The following is a 19,326-nucleotide window of genomic DNA, read 5'->3' as shown; positions in this document are numbered from 1 at the left end:
GCTAGAATGTAATATTTTCAAAGTCTTCCACTTTAGGACTTTGGATAAATATGCTTTTTTTTTTAAGGTATAAGATCACAAAATTTAAAAGTCTTTCCGGCTTACTTAAATTGCTTGTTCAATCAAATTAAGACACATAAAATGAAACAGAAAGGCTGTTCAACTCACCATTTTGTGGGGCCTAGACTGTAATATTTTCGAAGTCTTCCTCTTTATGACTGAATAAATATGCTCTTTTTTGAAGTATATCTTACGCTGGAATTGCATATTTATGTGATGACACGACATGCATGTTGCAGAAAGTCAAGTTTTTGTAATTTACACGTTGCTTCAGTATTCCTAACGAAACAAATTTTCTATGACCAAAAAGATTATATCCTACAATCAATTAACTTGGTTGTTAAAGTACATGAAAAGTTTGTCATAACGAGGGCAAATCAGACTGTCAGAAAAGCTACATTATATGTTGATCACCGGGGTGTCTATGTCCGGAACCTAAATGACCCAAAAAAAAAATATATCAAAATATCTCAAGAAAAAAAAGTGGTACGAAAGTACCTTTAACGCAACTTTTTTATGCATTATATAAAAGTGAGTTAACGTCCCCCGTTAAAATTCATTATCTAAATTTTCTTTTTTAAAAAAAAAAAAAAACTAAATTACATAACGCACTATTTTACTGCGCATGCAAGCTAAGTAAGCCTAAGTTAGGCCGTGTGAATTTACTTAGCTAATCCAACTGTATCCATTTCAAAAACTATGCAAAAGTTTCCATCTTTTAAAATATTAATAATATTCCTCCGTTCACTTTTACTTGTCCAGTATTCTAAAAATACATTTTCACTTTGTCACTTTTAGCATATTAAGAGAAGATAAATTTTTTTTTCTCTTTACCCATAGTAGTAATTACTCATTTCAAATCATTTTCAAGTCCATTAAAAATTTACATCAATTAATATGACTATCATGATAAATTATGTATTTCATTTATTATTTCTTAAAGAATGTGCAAAGTTCTGGACAAGTAAAAGTGAATGGAGGGAGTATTAATTTATCTTCTAATACCATAAGTATCTTTTAACAAATTGTTACCAAAGTATGTATTCTCTTATCTTTTGATATTTATGAAAAACATTTATTCTTATAGAAAGTATTTATTCTCTTACTTTTTAATAATTATCTTTTAACAAATTATTTATCCTCTTGTTCATTGGCTTGTTGTTTTTTTCTTAATTAATGTTTGTTTAGCTAATTCTAAAAACAATCTAGGATCTATTTACCGATAAAAGTAAATAATTTGTATTATAAGTGACGATTAATTACACTAAACACTAATGTAAATAAGAATTAATTCGAGGTGCATACCTTGTATTTTAAAATCGAACATACTTATACTGTGAAAATCCTTCCTTTGATTATAAAATACAAGGGTGTATCTCAAATTAATTCTTATTACATGAGTATTTGATGGAAATATAACTAGAATTTTCACGTATTTGGCAAAAAAAAAATCAAAAAAATCTTTATTATAGTGGTGTATTCCTAATTTTTCAAACAAAAAACTTAACTTCTTAAGAAATATCACGCAAATGACACTTTATCAATAAATAATTTTAAAGCGGAAGAATAAATAAAGAAACTAAAGATGAGGAATTCTTATATAATAAAATATTATAACTCAATATAGCTAAAATAACTTGCCGCTTAATGTGCAAGAAAGTTAATAACAATAGTTGTCATATTTTATTAAGTAATTTGTGTTATTTATAATTTTAATTTGTCTTTTAATAAATACATTTAGTTACGACTATACTCCATAGAGAGTGTATGTGCATGATTCTCATAGTATAAATGGTGTAAATGTTCGATTTTTAAATACAAGGGGTGTATCTCGAATTAATTTTTATTGCATTAGTATTTAAATAATTTACCCTCCATTAAAATAGAAAATTATTAACTTTTGTCGGTGGTAAATAGATCATAGACTCGATTGTTTTTAGAGTTAACTAAACAAACACTAACTAAGAAAAGAGAGCAACAAGTCAATGAACAAAAAGTTAAAAAAATTGTCAAAAAATATAATTATCAAAAAGTAAGAGAATAAATATTTTTTATAAGAATAAATACTTTTTCATAAATATCAAAGATAAGAGAATAAAAATTTGTTAAAAAGTTCTTATGGTATCAGAACATTAAATTAATATTATAAATATTTTAGAAAAAAATTAATGTTATAAATGTCATTTCGGTTCTGAACTCCTGTATCTTATTAGCTAAACAACTAACCTTGAGGATCAACAAGTTAAAGTCAAAATGCATATTATTTAACCATAATTAAGTGTTAAAAAGTGTATATACAAGACATATTTTTTATATTTATTTGTTTTGTGTAAACATCTGATGCGGATAATGTTTTACCACCAAACCAGTGACCTCTTTTTCACAGTATAGACGCTGCCCAGACTGAAAATGGGTCACACTGCATTTTTTGCATGTAAAATTAAAGGGAAAAATTGCTCAATGAACACTGAAGGTAATTTTTTTTTTTAAATTTTTTTTGGAGGAGATGGTATAGAATAGCCACTTACAATTTGAAACTAAGAAAATAATTTTATCAATTTGAAAGGAGATTATGTAGAAAACTATGAAGTTCTCTAAAGTGTGAAAGAGCAAAATAATCCAAAAGCTTCTAAAGAAAAGGAATGGACTGGCCCACTTGATTTTGGGCTCAAAGAAGAGGACATAAAAGAGAGTGGATAAGATGAATGAAATGTTCTCTTCAGCTGGCCCAAATAGAGGTCCAAGAACAAACTCGGAGAATTTGAGCCTGACTCGTCCGGCCGTATTCAATACTTCAGACATACGCGATTGAAGTTGTTTGCCTTTAGCAACTCAAACTTTAGATATGCATGACTCAAATTTTGTATTTTAGTTATCTCTTATTCAATATTACTTCTGATATTTTCTTAATTGAAATAAAACGCCAAACTTCTAACCTTTAGCATTTTCACAAGTTCATTTTATTACATAGATTATCTTACTTATTATAAGATTGAATGCATCGATAATACCTTAAGCTTGTTAGTAAATTTTATTTCGATACCTGAACTACAATTTATTCCAATTGAGCACCTAAATACATGATAAATCATTTCTTTAGACACTTTTGTCTCAAATTTTGGAAAGGTTTTTGTGCAAGTTCTTAAATGTGTATTACATACTTAAGTTAACAACTTAAAATATATCACCTCCATTAATTTCACGCATTCACCTCAGTTGGAACATGCCTACACAATGGGCTCTTGAGAATACGCAAAAGCTTTCTTAAAAAATTTAAATCAGAAGTGTTTAATATAAACATTTTATCATGTGTTCATGTGCTCAATCCGAACAGTTTGTATAGTTAAAGTGTCTAAATGAAATTTACTGGCGAATTTAAGGAGCTATCGATGTATTCAGCCTTATTAAAAACCTATGAACCTTTGAAGCACACATGCTGTAGTAAAAAATCCAAGCTAAGGTTGAACAATCACAGAACTGTTGAACAATTAATTAGTGATCTAATTAGTCTTAAACAATATACTCGCGCACGAGAATCTACTGATTAGTAGGGGTGTTCATGGTTCGATTTGGGTCGGTTATTGGTTAAAACCATAACCAAACCAATTTAGTCGGTTTTTAGATGTCTAAAACCATAACTAAACCAAGTAAAATAATAACCACCGGTTTGGTTATTGTCGGTTTGGTTCGGTTTTTCGGTTTATGACTAGCCGTGACAATTCAAATATTCTCTCTCTATGTTCTTCAATTTCTTATGAAGCTCTTTTTTCCTCACGGCCCACAAGGGTGAACTTTGCTGCATATTGAGGGAAAGACACGTTGTTGGCAAATCAGGTGGACCAAACTTGCAACGCAGTTTAGATTCAAAAGAACAAGTCAAACAGAGGTTTCAAAATACAAACAACCCTTATGCTTACGACTTATTAGAGTTGGACTTGGATTGTTGAACATATTCTTTTAAGACATGGGCCTTAAAAATAAGTAGACCAAAATTAAATTAATAATTAAAAGGTATAAAATATCTTTAATTATTTATGAAAAGCTAATATTATACATATAAATAATTATAAATTTTATGTATATAATTATCGGTTTGGTTCGGTTATTTATTCGGTTATTTTTTACTATAACCATAACCAAACCAAATATTATCGGTTTTTCAAATTTAAAACCAAACCAAATGTCGGTTATTTTATTCGGTTTGGTTAAATTTTCGGTTTGGTTTTGGTTTTAACCAAAACTGTGAACAACCCTAGTATGTTCGGTGCTAATTACTGCAGATTATTGACTTAAATAATACGTAGTACTATGTAATTTAAAAACAATTTTCTGTAGGCCCCCAAGAAAAACACGGTTAACATTTTATAATTTTCTTATACAAAACCACATGTTACATATGCCTAAAGGATTATGACTTCAACAATGACAGCCGATTAGATTTGGATCGTCCATTTCCGGTAAGTTGTCTGACTGCGTAGTAAAATTTGAGATTAAATTTATCGAGTGTTTAATTACGGATATTTATTTTGACTAAATCTAGGATTTGACTTGTATAATAGCTAAAACTAGGATAAAATTTATACCAAAATCATGAGAGTATCTATTCCATATTAAAGGCGGGATTATCTACTAGTTATAATCTTGGGGTAACGCCTTGTTTTAACCAACGACCCCTTAAGGTATTAATAATCCCTCTGACTCATTTTATGTAATGGTATTTGTTTGACCAGCAACATAGATTAAAAGGAAAGAAAAACTTTTGAAACGTGTGATTCAAAATAAGGTGTGACTATAAATTATTTTATAACTAGGTAAATTATCCGCGCTTCGCGCGGTGGTAAACGACCTCATTAAGGTTATGCATGATCATTTCCTAATCTTCATTTAATGTAGATAATTAAAGGTCATTTATTGTTAAAAATTTAGACACATATATAAAGAAGCTCTAATGAATGCTTGCAATGTCATATTCTCTATTTTTGTGTACAAAAAATGTACCAGTTTTGATTGTTAATTAGAACGTACCAAATAATCTCATCGGAAGTTCTGAATTGCAGTTTCTTTGAATTTAATTTTGTTTTAAGTATTGCGTAGGTATTGTCTGGTGCGAGTTTAGTTACATCCTTTATATAGCAGAATTCTAATGCTGACATTTCAATTTTTCATTACGCACTTATAATGTCAATCAGAGAATCCATTAGATATTTTACACTAATGAAGCTTTTTTATCTTGGGCGAGGAGGGTCATAACAATAGTTTTCACTATCTTTTTTATCTTGGGCGAGGAGGGTCATAACAGTAGTTTTCACTATCTTTTTATTTATTGCCTCTTCAATATTTACTTTTGGTGTGCAGATAAAACTATCAATGGGACGTTGCATAAAGATTTTTTTGATTCCTGTTACTTTCTAGTGTTCGGATTTTTTTTATAAGGAAAGCAATCATCTCCACTCTCTTGCTTGGACAATTAATTCATAAGGACTTTTTTGAGTCCTGTTTACTTTCTTTCCTCCCACCTCCTTCAGCTCCATAATACAATTAAATAGATTTGTGAATTAATTTACGATTCACAAATCCTCCACTTTGTAATGTTTCATATGTCAACTGTATATCAAACAAACACTGCAAATGATGCAGAGAATGATATTCCAAGGGAAAACATTATTCAATACACACCCTCAAGCAAAGTTGAAGGAGACTCAGGATGAGCACAACAATATAACATGGATACTTCTATTCAACAAATAAGTTATTTTGCACTATGAACCACAACAAAGGAGACAGGGAATCCATACAAGCTAAAAAGTAGAAAGAAGATGGCATTAATAAGAGTTCATACCTAACAATGTTATTCAAAAGTCATACATGTGAGAACATAATATTTATACAAAAACCAATATATGTGTTGTCCTTCTTTGCATGAAGGATGTAGCAAAACTCCTCTATAAATTTAGGTTTTTAGTTGTTCTTGCTTTATTTTTATATTTTCTGATATTGAATCCGCATTTGTGAGCTGTTCATGTCCGTCAAAATCCTGGACATCTCAAGTAGCTTAATTACTGTATGAAAAGATAAATGCAGTATTGATTGGGATTAACAACAAAGTAGTAAAATTGCTAAAGTAAGCATTAAAATTTATCTGACAATTATTTAGAGAAGTTGGTGCACGTGATCTATATTTGTTTTATCCATCGGAGAAACATTGTTGTGCACGATCTATATATTCTTGTGGTTTATTATGAAAACATAAGCATATCAACGTACCTATGAAATAGCTAGTTTAATGCAACAATGAGTTTCTAATTGTTGAAAGAGCCTTAAGTAAATAGATAATGGAAAAATATATCCATGAAAACAGGGCAAGGACATATATCAAAGGAAACAGCTTTGTCAATAAAAGTAGATGTAAACTTGATAAGTGTATTTTTTTTTTCTTAACCTTGATAGGCAAAATTATTAATTAGAAGATGGCGAAGCATTTAATCAAACAAAATAGTAGTTCAGTATCTTCGAAGAATACCTACAAGTTACTGCTTATATTTATTTGCGGCATAAATGTAGTTGCAAGAGATATAAGAAAGGCAATCTTTTATAAATTAGTTCACATAAAAAAAGAAGAAACATAACAAAAACTAATTTTCATCTGTAACATCATGTTTTAACTTTTCTGTTTAAAGTAACCTAAATGGTATATAATAACAACTGCGTGTATATCTGACGATACAAGCTTTTTCAACGGGTGCAAAACTACAACAGTAAGAAGTGTTATGCAACATATTGACAATTCCTCTACATATTGGTGCCATATTTGAAAGGAATAAAATAGGAGATGCTTTGAAGGAATACCTATCTTGAGTTTAGTTGAAATTTTATCTGGGTTAAAAATTCTACAGTGTAACATCTGCAGAAGTACTGCATGATCTGATTTTTTTAGCATTCCTATTGTCATTTTATAACTTGACATTTGTAATACAAAAGAACCGATAAATCAAAGGCATTAAATCATACTTTTTCTGGTCCATAACATTTCTGGAAAAAATTAAAGCACTTTTCATCTAATTCAACAACTCAAGTAAACATAAACTGTAATAGTTTGTAATGAGATTCAATTACCTGATCAAGTTCCAACAAAATTTCTTCTCTCTTTTCAGTCTCTGCCTCACTTCCGATGCCCTCACGATTGCCTAATTAAGTTCTCATCACCGCAAAGTCAAAAGTCAATACAAATTCATGGAGGACAAAATATTAAAGATCATTGAATTGATAAAACACGGACTTAAGATCTGGGAATTCGCTAGCACAGTGATGACGAAAGGAATATTTTCGGAATAGCCCCCACCAAAAGAAACATTTGAGTTACGAAATTCAGATACTATAAAAGATAAATTTACAGATCATTTAACCGATCGATAAATATCGAACCAGAAAATTCTCATGGTTGTGATCAGTTGTTCAGAGACTGATCAGCACTTGGGGCAGTTTCTCTTTTGGCATGGCAATTCGAGAAAACAAATTACGATCGGGGATAAGGGAATTGCCATTTTGTTTCATCATTTTTTTGAAGATCCAAATTACAACTTCAAGGGAATTCAGAAACTTCCACCGAAATTTAGGAGAAGAGAAAGCAGCAGTTATGATTTGTGTTGTTTTTATATCGCTGTAGCCGAAGGGACGCATAAAGTCAAAGCAACGGTTTTAAAGGTAAACAAAAAGAGGGAAGGAAACCTAGGAATACGGAGGAAAAAGATAAATTAAATTCCTGATTTTAAGGTATGCCACATAAGCGGGCCTTTGGCCTGCTTTTATATATATATATATATATATATATATATATATATAGATGACGGCATGGAAAAAATACAAGTTCTTACCACGAATGACACAAAATACTTCACATGACACAAAATATAATACATGCAACAATTTCATTTCCTACTTCAGGAACAAATACAGATCTTGATGTCCAAGAGTCGGGGTTTGTCTGGAATGAATAAATCCCATAGCTTGCATGCATTGCCTAACCTTACATATGCATCCTTGGGTCCATGTTGGTGAGTGGGATGTTCCTACAGGTATCGTTTAACCATACATGAAAAAAATACACCACCAAAGACAATTAAATAAGCGTGTGGATTTACCAATTGAATAAATATTTAAACACTGTGGTTAGGAAAATACAGCATTTATTGTCTTTGAACCTGAACTCTAAAAGTGCACCATTCACAAGGTAGACTTGACCACCAATACTGTTGAAGGATAAAGAACTCAACTTCAGACTAACACCAGCTTGATTAGCATAATTAAGTGATGAAAGATTTTGAAGTTTTAAAAATGGGCAGCCCGCTGTACTCAGCTATGCGCGGGTCCGGGGAAAGGTAAAAAACAAAAAAAAAATTAGTGTAAAGTAATCAGGTGAAGCAGTTCAATGTCAACCCACGACGTTAAGATAATTCTTATATCCATAACAAACCCCATAGACACAACTTTCGCACTAATCAATAAATTAAGACAATGACTTACCTCAGAGATTCTGAAGTTCAACTATTTTTTCAAAATTGATAACTAAGGTCTAAAGATTCTAAAATACTATAAATATTGCTAATGAAACAATCATTATTATTTTTGCGTTAGTACACATCAGTCATCAGTTCCATAAAACAACCATTTGTCGAATTGACTCTGCATAGATAATAGATTAGCTTAAACTCAACATGTGACTTCGAATGTATTAGACAGGGTACTATTTTTAAGATTCAGAAGTAGTTATTCTACTAAAAGAAAGCGAACAGATATCCCAGGAGCAGTATTTCCATTTCCCAAGATTATAAAAAGGAAAAAGGAATTAGCGATGAAAATTCTGTCGCGAATCCTATTTAGCGATTGATTATCCAAAAATCCTATTGGATGTCGATAACTTACCGATGGCTTAGCAAAAAAAAAAAAAAAAAACGTAGCTAATTCCAATTCCTGTTCTTTTCATAATGAAAGCAGAGCTAAGCATGTTTAACTTTCGTTGGAGTTATCCACAAAGTCTTTAGGATGAGGGTGTGATGAAAAAACTTGGCAAGTTTATGAGTGTCTTTTTTACTAACCTTGTAGGTAGTATCTTCCCTGTGAGTTCGTGTAGCCTCTTCCAATCCATTGGTGCCGTTGATGGACAAATGGTCTGCAATAATCCGCCAAACATTCGTCCTGCACATGGAAAATAAGTGACACTTGAGAATTCAATCACCATAAACCTGGTTTTGGTTAAGATATAATTTATGTATATATCAATTATTGAGATACAGGGGCATAGTCTTAACATAAAGGTATATTTCAGTTCTTAGAATATGCAATTAAGTATTTATGTGAACGTCACGACTAATTTTTAACTTATTATGGCCCATAGCGAAAAGTTTCCCTATGGGCCATTTCATCGAACACTCTATGGGTGTCAGAAGTAACTTCCTTCTTCAGAATTTAAAACACCACTTGGAATCAATCCTCCAATAACTTGTTGATAACAGTTGGGACACAACACTGCGACAAAAGAAAAAATAACATGGTTGAAAAATAACATGGTTTGACGATATTTGAAGATGATTGTGGCTGAGCGTCCAGTTTTCTAATAACATTATGAACGACTCAAGTATAGATACTTTACCGAAGCAATAAACGGTCAAGTTTGCAACCCCACCAGAGCCTCCAATGTGTGTATCTATCAATTAAACTTGGAAGAGGTTTAATTGTGGAGTTGAATGTACGTGTAGGTCTTCTAATTCCGTGCTGATTCCAATTCTAACTGGAAATCGTGAGGCACCGATGAAGTGCCATATTTGGATAGATAACTGAGGAGGGAAACTTGAAATGTTGCGTCGAGCGAGGAAAGGTAGTGTTTTATGTTTTGGGGTTTTTTTTTTCCAAAGGAATTTGCAAAAAATTGTGGTAAAAGATAAATGCAATCTCTGCATCTGTGTTGCGCCACGTCAGCGGACCTATGACCTGCTTTTATATAGATATATAGATCACCACCATGTGTTAATTTGAACTAGCTTCCTATAATTTCTACTAAGCCTTGGAAACACAACATGCATTCCAGTATTTTTATTTCTCATTTTGGTCATGCAAAGCAACTAACTGCATAAGTTGAACTTTAATGGAACAGTGAGGATTCATCTATCCGACCTCAACTTATTTGGGATTGAGGCATAGTTGTTAGTTGTAACTATTATTCGATCATGAGTTGAGCTATATTTTCTACTAGCCTTGGAAAAACTTTGTGTATTCATCCAAGCATCTCTAGCTAGGAACAAAACTATTAGAGCAACTAACTGCTAGATCACAAATTGAGCTTAAATGGAACAATGAGGATTCATCTAGCCAGATCCCAAATTGTTTGGGACTGAGGCGTTGTTGTAACTAACAGCTCGATCATGATGAAGTCTACTTCAACAACATCAGTTTCAAAGCACCGGGCCGGACACCATCATCTGGGGTAAAAAGAACTATGGGATAAGTTGGCAATCGAAGCAGAATCGCCTTCTTTAAGAGAGTACTTCTCCCAAGGGTCATGAAGTTCCATGGTTTTCTCATCCACGAATGGCGGATTAGTAGGAGGAGGCAACTTTTCGTCTTTCTTGACGAACATTTGTAATGCCCTAGACATGGATGGCCTTAGTGTTGGGATCTCTTGAGTGCACAAAAGTCCGACATGTAAAACTCTCGCGACCTCATTTTTCACGTAGATTGTGTGGTAGTTATGCAACATGAGATTCGAATCGAACAGTTCCTCCACTATGCCACGTTGAAAGTGGTCCCACGCCTGTTAATTTCATCCAATATTAGTTAAGACCAGTGAGCAAAATAGTTTTTCAAAATTGAAAATTTTGTTCAAGAAAAAAAATGATTGATCAGAAATTACAATGGAAACTAAGCTCTTTGTGTATTCGACATTTTTGCTCCTGTTATTTTGCCTTCCGGTTACAATTTCCAGTAGAAGAACCCCAAAGCCGTAAACATCTGCTTTTTCTGTCAATTGGCCATGTGCTACGTATTCTGGAGCCATATATCCCCTGCGTATTAAAAAGGTAAATCATATTAGTCTTTGCATTTTTGTGTACTTTCATGCGACAAATTAGAAAATGAGACCAAAAAATACTAACAATGTGCCAGCAATGGTAGTGCTTATGTGACTCTTGTCTTCTTGGAATGACCTAGCCAACCCAAAATCAGCAATCTTTGCACGAAGCCTTGAGTCCAACAGGATATTGCTTGCTTTTATGTCTCTGTGAATTATTCGAGTCTTTGTGTTCTCGTGTAGGTATATCAAACCTTCCGTGGTCCCTATAATTATCTCGAATCTTTTCTCCCAGTTTAGAGCTTTACCTTTGACAGGATCTGTCAATTTTGAGATTAGAATCAAGACGCGTGACAAAGTCATTTTTGTGGTCATGTGAAATCACCATTTAGTTTTAATGCAAAGTCTCTTATCAATCAGACCTCTCTATAATAATCATCCTCTATAATAACATTTCATGACTTCTCTGTAACAATCATCTTCTATAACAACATTTCACTATAACGGTAAAGTTTTCTTTGGAACCAATTTTCATGTTATGTTATATTATATGTTATCTATAACAACATTTCGCTATAACAACAAAAAAATATTCAGAAAAACGACGCCTTTACTGGGAGGTTTGGCTTTAACTTATTTTCACTTTTATTTTTAGTCGATGGGATGATGACACGAGTTCAGCTTAAATGTAATAGTGAGGATCCATATAGCCGAACCTTAACTTGTTTGGGACTGAGGCATAGTTGTTGTTGTTGCAGAGTCCGGTTACTTACCAAATATGAAGCGATCAAGACTCTGGTTAGGGAGGAACTCGTATACAAGAAGGCTTTCCGGTCCCGAGCAGCTGCATCCCAATAACCTTACCAAATTTTTGTGCTCGACGCTACTGATTATGTTAACCTCATTATAAAAATCTGCAGCTCTGTGTTTGTTGTTGATGAACAGCCTTTTGACAGCAATCTCTCTCCCATCTACCAAAACACCCTGTAACAGATCACGCCTCAGACTACTTTTAATGCGAACACTTCTAGTATTGCATTAGTGTGATGGATGATTAACAACTTCCAACATATCAATTTGCACTACATTCAGCCATTACGTACCTTATAAACCATGCCAAATCCACCTTGCCCGAGCTTGTTGGCCACGTCAAATGACCCTGTGGCTTTTTCAAGTGTCAAATACTTGAAGTTCAAGCTGTTGTCATGAAGGATCTTCACTAATTTCTTGGCATCATTTGCGCCTGACAAGTTCAAAGTATCCAGGAAAATAGACCATAACGCCTCAAGATAATTCTTGGAAACTGTTTTCATTCCAGTTGTGTGCAGCTAAAATTTTTTGCTATTTTCTGCTTTTACTGAACCAGTTTTAGCGTAAAGATACAACATATGTTCATCATCGATATCCTAAATGACTTCTATAACTAATTTTGGCACAGAAGGATTTACCTTTTCTCTTCTTCTGGATTTGCTTGTTTTTCCAGACATAAATAGCAATGACAACAACTACTTCCAAAATGAGCATGGAACTTACAACGACGATGACAATGACTGCAACTTTTCCTGCAATATGATCATTCGAAAGTAAAAAAGACCATTTATCAGCAAAATTACTTTTTCAGCAGTGTCATCAAAGCGAAAGCGCAAAAAAGCTATAAGGTCCGTTGGGACTTTAAGCGCAAAGCACAAATAAAGTGTGGGCCTTAATGAACTAATGAAGAAGTCTCAAAATGGAGAAAAAATAAAAATATGTACATGTAGTTCAAGACTAATAATTATAAGCATAAATAACAAATATATGGACAAAGAAATTGATTAAAATTACGATAAAGTGAAGTATCAGTTGTTTAGTGTCCCCTTTCAGGATTACGCTCATTGGCAAGGAAAAGTATGCCTTAGAGCTAGAGCCTTGATGACGACAATGAAGCGTCCGTTAAGCGAGGCGAATCGCTTAACATGTTTTGCACCTCGGTTCAGGACTTCAGCGCGCTTTAAGCTTGCCTTTTGACAACACTGCTTTTCAGTCGATAAATAACAGGTAAACCAGGACAAAAAAGCGTAAAGGTACCTCCTGATGACGAGCCTCCATTGGTAGAAATAGCATTGAGAAAATTTGTATCGGAATACCTCATGAAGCATCCGGTGTACAGCGCTCTACCTTCCGACCAAGGCAAGCATCCCAACATGGAGGCAGATGCATTTTGCAAGCACGCTGCACAGGAATTTGAGCTCAGCGTCCTCCAACAATCAGCTAGAACATAAGCTGTCTCGTTGGAAGGACCGGGCACTGACACTTGAGCACGCGCGTAGCCATTATTACTTGGTGCATTTGCAACTGCTTGCTGAATGGCTTGCCTAGCATTAGAAGTGGCAAAATTAGCCCATGAAAATATGAACCGCCCAACCAGCCCAAGTTTGGACTGGTAATTGACACGCCCATTTATTAGCTCAGCCCATCAAAAAAAATTGGGCTGGTATGTAACCCAAATTGACCCGTGAGAAATCTTGTTAAAAATATTTCAAAAGATTTTTTTTTGTTTGATATGTTATAAAAAAAATAGTTTTATTAGGGATTGAAAAATATAAAAGAATAAACAAAGAAATTAAAATTTAGCAAGAGTTGGGCTTGGTTGGGTTATGACCTACTTTTTAGCCCAACCCAATTCAATCGCCCATTTATTAACTCAATCCATTTTGACCCATCCAAATTCAGCTCACCTCGCTCATTTGACACCCTTACCTAGCATTCTGTTGGAACAACGAACCCTTTGTCATCCTGTTTCCGCATACATGCCTGTCTTCCGGACCTAAGTACTGTTCATAGAATGTGTAATTTTCCGATCTCATAAAGCAACCATCAAGATAAATCCGCCCTCCGTTATAAGGGAAGCACTGGGGAAGAACAGTTCGCGCTTCAGAGTAACATAAGACGCAGTCGGATAACGAAAGATCACCATAGCATTGGGCAAGTCCATGGTTAGTATCTGGTCCAGTGCCAGTAACTGCTACTCCATATCCTCTAGTTCTCATTTGTTGGATTATAGTTTCCATAGTAGCACCAAAATTTGGAGCGAAAATCGTTGTGTTATGCTCGCGTTGGTTTCCACATATGATCTGGACTGTCTGGGATCTTGGTTCAGATACTGATGTATCTGGTAGAAGTAGGAATAACACAATAAAGAAGAGACTACAAAAAATTGAAGGGGCTGGTATCTCCATTTTGCCAAATGAACTGTACAACATGGAAAAGAATGTGAGAGGACTAATTGAAGAACTATGAAGATGATAAAATAAGAAAGATTGAATGACTAAAAACTCTGTAAGATTATAATTTGTTCATTGTGAATACAACTCTGCAAATGAATATTAATCTACAAGATGGTGATAGTTCAAGTATGAAAAGGGAATAACTGATAGTTGGGTGTAAACCTCGCAAAAAAGTGTTAGCTCAGGTGTGTTTTTTTAACCATTAACTCTTTTTTTTTATATAAAAATTCATTGATATAGTATTAAATTAATTAATATTTTTTTATTAATTTTTAAATATAGACAAGTTTAATATGTTCAGTGGTTGAGCAAACTAACAGTTTTAAATATTTAGAGACGTTCCCTTCGTGGAAACAAAAGACTTGAGGTCGCGGGTTCGATACCCATAGCTCTGCAGAGTGAAAATGGCATAGTTGTGCGATCCGTCTGCGACCCAAGTCATACAATGCCCAAGTATATCAAGCATGCATGTCATGGGGGGACTGTCCAGGGTCATCCTGGGGTCTACTCGCAGTCCAGGGTCAACCTGGCGTGGGGTCCTCACAACTATTCCATCCACTTTAACCACTGTTCGACTTGTGATTTTTTACCCTCTCAATATTTTACACTATTTTGTTTTTGGACTTTATTTCTAAAGCTCGAATCAGAGACCTCTTACGAAGGTTGAAGAAGTACTTGCCACTGACACCCACCATAACCATTGAAAATTTCTCTTTTGTTCATATACTCTTATCAAAATTCCTTGTAAGCTAAAATAGAACAAATAAAAGAAAAAAAAAACTGGATAATTGTTCTATGCTGAATCTAAGACATAATTATTGTATCTCAGTGAAAACAGAATAAGAAGTAAGAAGAAAAGAACTCACAAAGTCCGAATTTGCCGGATTTTGAGTCTCAAAATGATCAGCTGTTGTCAAAGTTGTAGAATCAGAGTGATGAGGCAGAGAGTAAGTGGAGAAAATGGAGAATAATAAAGAAGGAAATGATGAATGAATCAAACTGGAAATGTTAAGAGTGGCTTTATTAGTGAGTCGTTTTGTGAGACAAGTCTTTTTTTTTTTTTAATTATTATTATTATTATATTAGTATTCACCCGATGTTCAGTATCTGTACGGGCAGGGGCGGATGTACCAAGAGCCCAGGGTGTTCGGACAAAAAATTACAGTGTATATTTAGGGTAAATTTTATGTGTTTACGTACATATATTAACTTTTGAACACCCTGAACATATATTACAGTGTATATTTAGGTTCAATTATTTTTTCGAATACCCTGGGTGAAAATTCTGAATCCACCACTGTGTACGGGGTTCGACTAAATCCGACAAACTTGTGTCGGGAAGTTACACATCGGGGTAAAGTGTTCCTTAACAAAGACAACTCTATATCTAATAAGGCTTAAACTTAAAATTTTTAGTTTATTAAAAATGGAGGAGTACTTATCACTACACGTACACGTGTACATCCAACTTTTGTTGTTGTTTTTTTGGTTGGGAGAAGGCAACAAGAAGAAAGAATTGTGGAGGAGGGCTCGTCTATAGTCAAATTGCAAGAATTGTGGAGGAGGACTCGTCTATAGTCAAGTTGCGTGGGAAATATGGCACATTGAAGACTTAGAATGACACATTGATGACTAGAAATATCTATTGGTATTTATTTCAATTTATGTGAACCTATTTTCTTATTAGTTTATGCTAAAAAGAATGACTCATTTCTATATTTGAAAATAATTTATCTTTATACATTGATTTATAACCACACAAAATATATGTGACTCATTTAACACCGCAAGTTTAAAAGTCTTTCCATTCTTTCTTAAATTTGGTGTCCAGTCAAATAAATTCACATAAATTGAAAAGAGGGAGTATTATGAGAAGCATAATGACCTAAGGTGCGTACAGGAATTTCTATTATGGGGTAGAGATCTAAAATTTTACTCCCTCTGTCCCCAGGGGCGGAGCTAGGTTGGGCCGAGGGGTTCACCCGAATCCCCTTCGATGAAAAATCACATTGTGTAGATAAGGTTAAAATTATTTTTGTGTATATATAATAGATGTTGAACCCCCTTGGCTTCTTCGTATGTTTAAATTGCTTATATTTTTTAACTCTCTTAGTGAAAATTCTGGTTCCGCCGCTCTCCTTTTTAGTCTGTTCCAAAAACAATGTCACATTTCAATATTTAATTTATCTATATATAAAAATATTTTAACTTTATGAGATGATCTACAGTCACACAAATAATTAAGGCCTCTTGTGGACCATAAATTTTAAATGTATTCATTTCTTTCTTAAACTTTATGCCTAGTCAAATAATGCTACATAAACTGGGACGAAGGGAGTAAGACATTAAAATGAATACTTTAATAACCTCAGAAAATTTCAAATATCAAAACTAAAAGTTATTCTATTGTTGAGGAATACCACCCAAATTATAAACAATAGAGTACTTGAAACAGTCATTGAATGGAGTATAACCAGAACACATATGATCAAGAAATAGTAACAAACGTTAAAAACAAAATTAGTGAATAAGGTACCATGCAATTAGTAATGAAAAAACAAAAAAACTTTTAAGGATGAGCGACATCACAATTTTTTTACTATTAAATTTCGTTAATGATTTTATATATAAAGTAAGTACATATATTATTCTAGTTTTAACGTCAATTTTTTTTTTCTTTTTTTGTATAGCCTTCATATTATGAATGTTGTAGGGTTATTTGTGAATTTGATTTTATGTCATTTTTTTGCGCGGATTGCCCTTCTTTTGGGTTGGTCTTTAAATTTTGTCCCTCATATTTGTGGTCTTTAAATTTTACCCCTCATATTTGTGGTCTTTAAATTTTGCCCTTCGCTTGAAAAGGTGGGCGAATACCTGAGGTTCTGGGTTCGAACCCCCGCTCAGGCATAAAATTAAAAAATAATTTCGCAAGGCAAAGCTGGGGGTTGTGTATGCCGGATCTGGCATACACTCCTTAAGGAAAAACTAAAGTTATGCTGGATTCCGCATAACTAAAAGTCTACCCCATAAGACAGAACTTTTCCTTCAGACATAGTTCAGTTATGCCTTATGGGGCAGACTTTTAGTTAAGGCATAACCAAAAGTATGTCCATAAGGCAGAACTTTTCCTTAAGGCATAGACTTTGTCTTATAAGGCAAACTTTTAGTTATGCCTTAAGAAAAAGTTCTGCCTTATGGGGCATACTTTTAGTTATGTCTTATGGGGCACACTTTTAGTTAAGACACAACTAAAAGTATGCCCCATAAGGCGAAACTTTTCCTTAAGGCATAACTAAAAGTTTGCTTTGAAAAGTGAAAAAAATAAAATATATGCCTCAAGGAAAAGTTTGCCCCTCTGGCAGACTTTTAGTTATGCTTAACTAAAAGTCTGCCGGAGGGGCAGATTGAAATTCAAACTCTGCCTTGCGATTTTTTTTTAAAAAAATTTGACTGAGCGGGGGTTCGAACTCGGAACCCATGGGTTTTAGGCGAAGGGAAAAATTTAAAGACCAGCAATTGAGGGGCAAAATTTAAAGACCACCCCAAAAGAACATTTTTTTTTTTTTAATTTGTGGATTGCCCTTCAAAGGCACTGGTCTTTAATTTTTGCCCCTCAAATTGGTGGTCTTTAATTTTTACCCTTAGCCTAATACCCCAAGGTTCTAGGTTCGAACCCCAGCTCAATAGAAAAAAAAAAGGAATTTTGTAAGGCAGAGGTATGGATTCGCAAGGCAGAGTTGAAAAACTCTACCTTAAGGAGAGTTTCAAACTCTGCCTGAAGCCTAACTTTGGCCCCGACAGGCCTAAATTTTCTACGAAACTCTGCCTTGCGATTTTTTATTTTTTTTACTGAGCCGAGGTTCGAACCCCAAACCTCATGGTATTAGGCGAAGGACAAAAATTAAAGACCACCAATTTGAGGGACAAAAATTAAAAACCAGTGCCTTTGAAGGCTAATCGTGCAAATGACCCTTTTCAGGAAGCTGCCTACAAGATACTTGCAACCTACTTGCTTGATTGCAATTCAGAGAACTGTTATAAGACTTTTCTTGCATCCTGCCATGCATGGATGTTTTTTGCTGTCTACTTGTCTGATTGCAAGCTTTTTTCTTCGAAAATCCGTAGAAGTACTACGGATCAGTACTAAATATAGACATTTATAATTCAATATATTCATAACACACTCTTACTACATTTTAATTTGCTTTCTCAAGAATTTTTTTTGTTAATCCAATCAGCTTGAGCTGGTATATCCCTGTGCTTGCTTTATAGTTCATAGAAAATAATGAAGGTTAATTAATACAATTCAGACTAGAGAGTAATATTTTCAAAGTCTTCCATTTTAGGGCTTTGGATAAGTATGCTCATTTTTTGAAAGTATGTATTACGCTGCCGGTCCAAGTAAATGTATATAATGTAACTACATGTTGCAGAAAGTCAAGTTTTTGTTCATAAAGTCAAGTTTCTTTTATCAACTTAATTAACACGTCAGTAGTAGGTGATACACAAATTCAAACTTTTTAATTTTGATCGGAGGACATAGATTTTTTTTTGTTTTGTTTTCAAAATAAAAAATATATATATTTGGTAACTACGTAAAAAATACTATAACTTACACTTTTTAATAATTTAAAACCTTGAAAATGCATATGAAAAACTTACGATAAAAAAATAATTCGTGCGACTCTCAAAATTTGAATGCCGTCACATGAATTGAGAAGTAATATTTGTTAAATAATTTGAGAATTCACTATTGCGCATACAGTAAGAATAGTTCATACTAAAGATAACTCAAAGGTACTTACCCCCACCATCATCTTTGGTAGTTTTTTTAAAAAAAAATAAAAATAAATTAATCTCCATTGAGGTGGCAGGGGTTTGAGTTAGACCGCTAACTAGTATATTAAAATTCAAAAAGCAAATACAACTTATATATATTAA

At 33.5% G+C, this 19,326-nt stretch overlaps 1 protein-coding gene across 7 annotated transcripts; it reads right to left on the bottom strand.

Moving 5' to 3' along the window:
* Window positions 1-5,856: 5,856 nt before the first annotated feature.
* LOC132625597 (cysteine-rich receptor-like protein kinase 2) lies at window positions 5,857-15,492 on the bottom strand. 7 transcript variants are annotated; one of them, XM_060340221.1, is made up of 13 exons: window positions 15,252-15,492; window positions 13,859-14,350; window positions 13,187-13,473; window positions 12,568-12,681; window positions 12,223-12,362; window positions 11,893-12,103; window positions 11,205-11,439; window positions 10,964-11,114; window positions 9,707-10,864; window positions 9,153-9,252; window positions 7,975-8,126; window positions 7,174-7,244; window positions 5,857-6,119 (listed from the first exon to the last, which is right to left on the bottom strand). In XM_060340221.1, the coding sequence occupies exons 2-9, from the start codon at window positions 14,335-14,337 to the stop codon at window positions 10,529-10,531; spliced, it is 1,953 nt and encodes a 650-aa protein (XP_060196204.1). In that variant the 5' UTR covers window positions 14,338-14,350; window positions 15,252-15,492; the 3' UTR covers window positions 5,857-6,119; window positions 7,174-7,244; window positions 7,975-8,126; window positions 9,153-9,252; window positions 9,707-10,528. The 7 variants fall into 7 exon arrangements, with proteins under 7 accessions (XP_060196204.1, XP_060196200.1, XP_060196224.1 ...); XM_060340217.1 differs by having other exon boundaries at window positions 5,857-6,094; XM_060340241.1 differs by having other exon boundaries at window positions 8,083-8,126.
* Between the last annotated feature and the right edge of the window lie 3,834 nt (window positions 15,493-19,326).

Source organism: Lycium barbarum, chromosome 2 (genome assembly GCF_019175385.1).
Source record: "Lycium barbarum isolate Lr01 chromosome 2, ASM1917538v2, whole genome shotgun sequence".
Taxonomy (NCBI): Eukaryota; Viridiplantae; Streptophyta; class Magnoliopsida; order Solanales; family Solanaceae; genus Lycium; species Lycium barbarum.
Note: the sequence above shows the minus strand (reverse complement) of the source record. Positions and strands in the feature narration are given on the sequence as shown.

Coding starts and splice junctions, on each gene's coding strand:
- LOC132625597 (XM_060340221.1), bottom strand. CDS start 14,337: ATGGAGATACCAGCCCCTTCAATTTTTTGTAGTCTCTTCTTTATTGTG. Junction 12,363..12,567: donor AATCCAGAAGAAGAGAAAAG/GTAAATCCTTCT, acceptor TGAACTTGTCAG/GCGCAAATGATGCCAAGAAA. Junction 10,865..10,963: donor CAAAGAGCTTAGTTTCCATT/GTAATTTCTGAT, acceptor TGAAATTAACAG/GCGTGGGACCACTTTCAACG.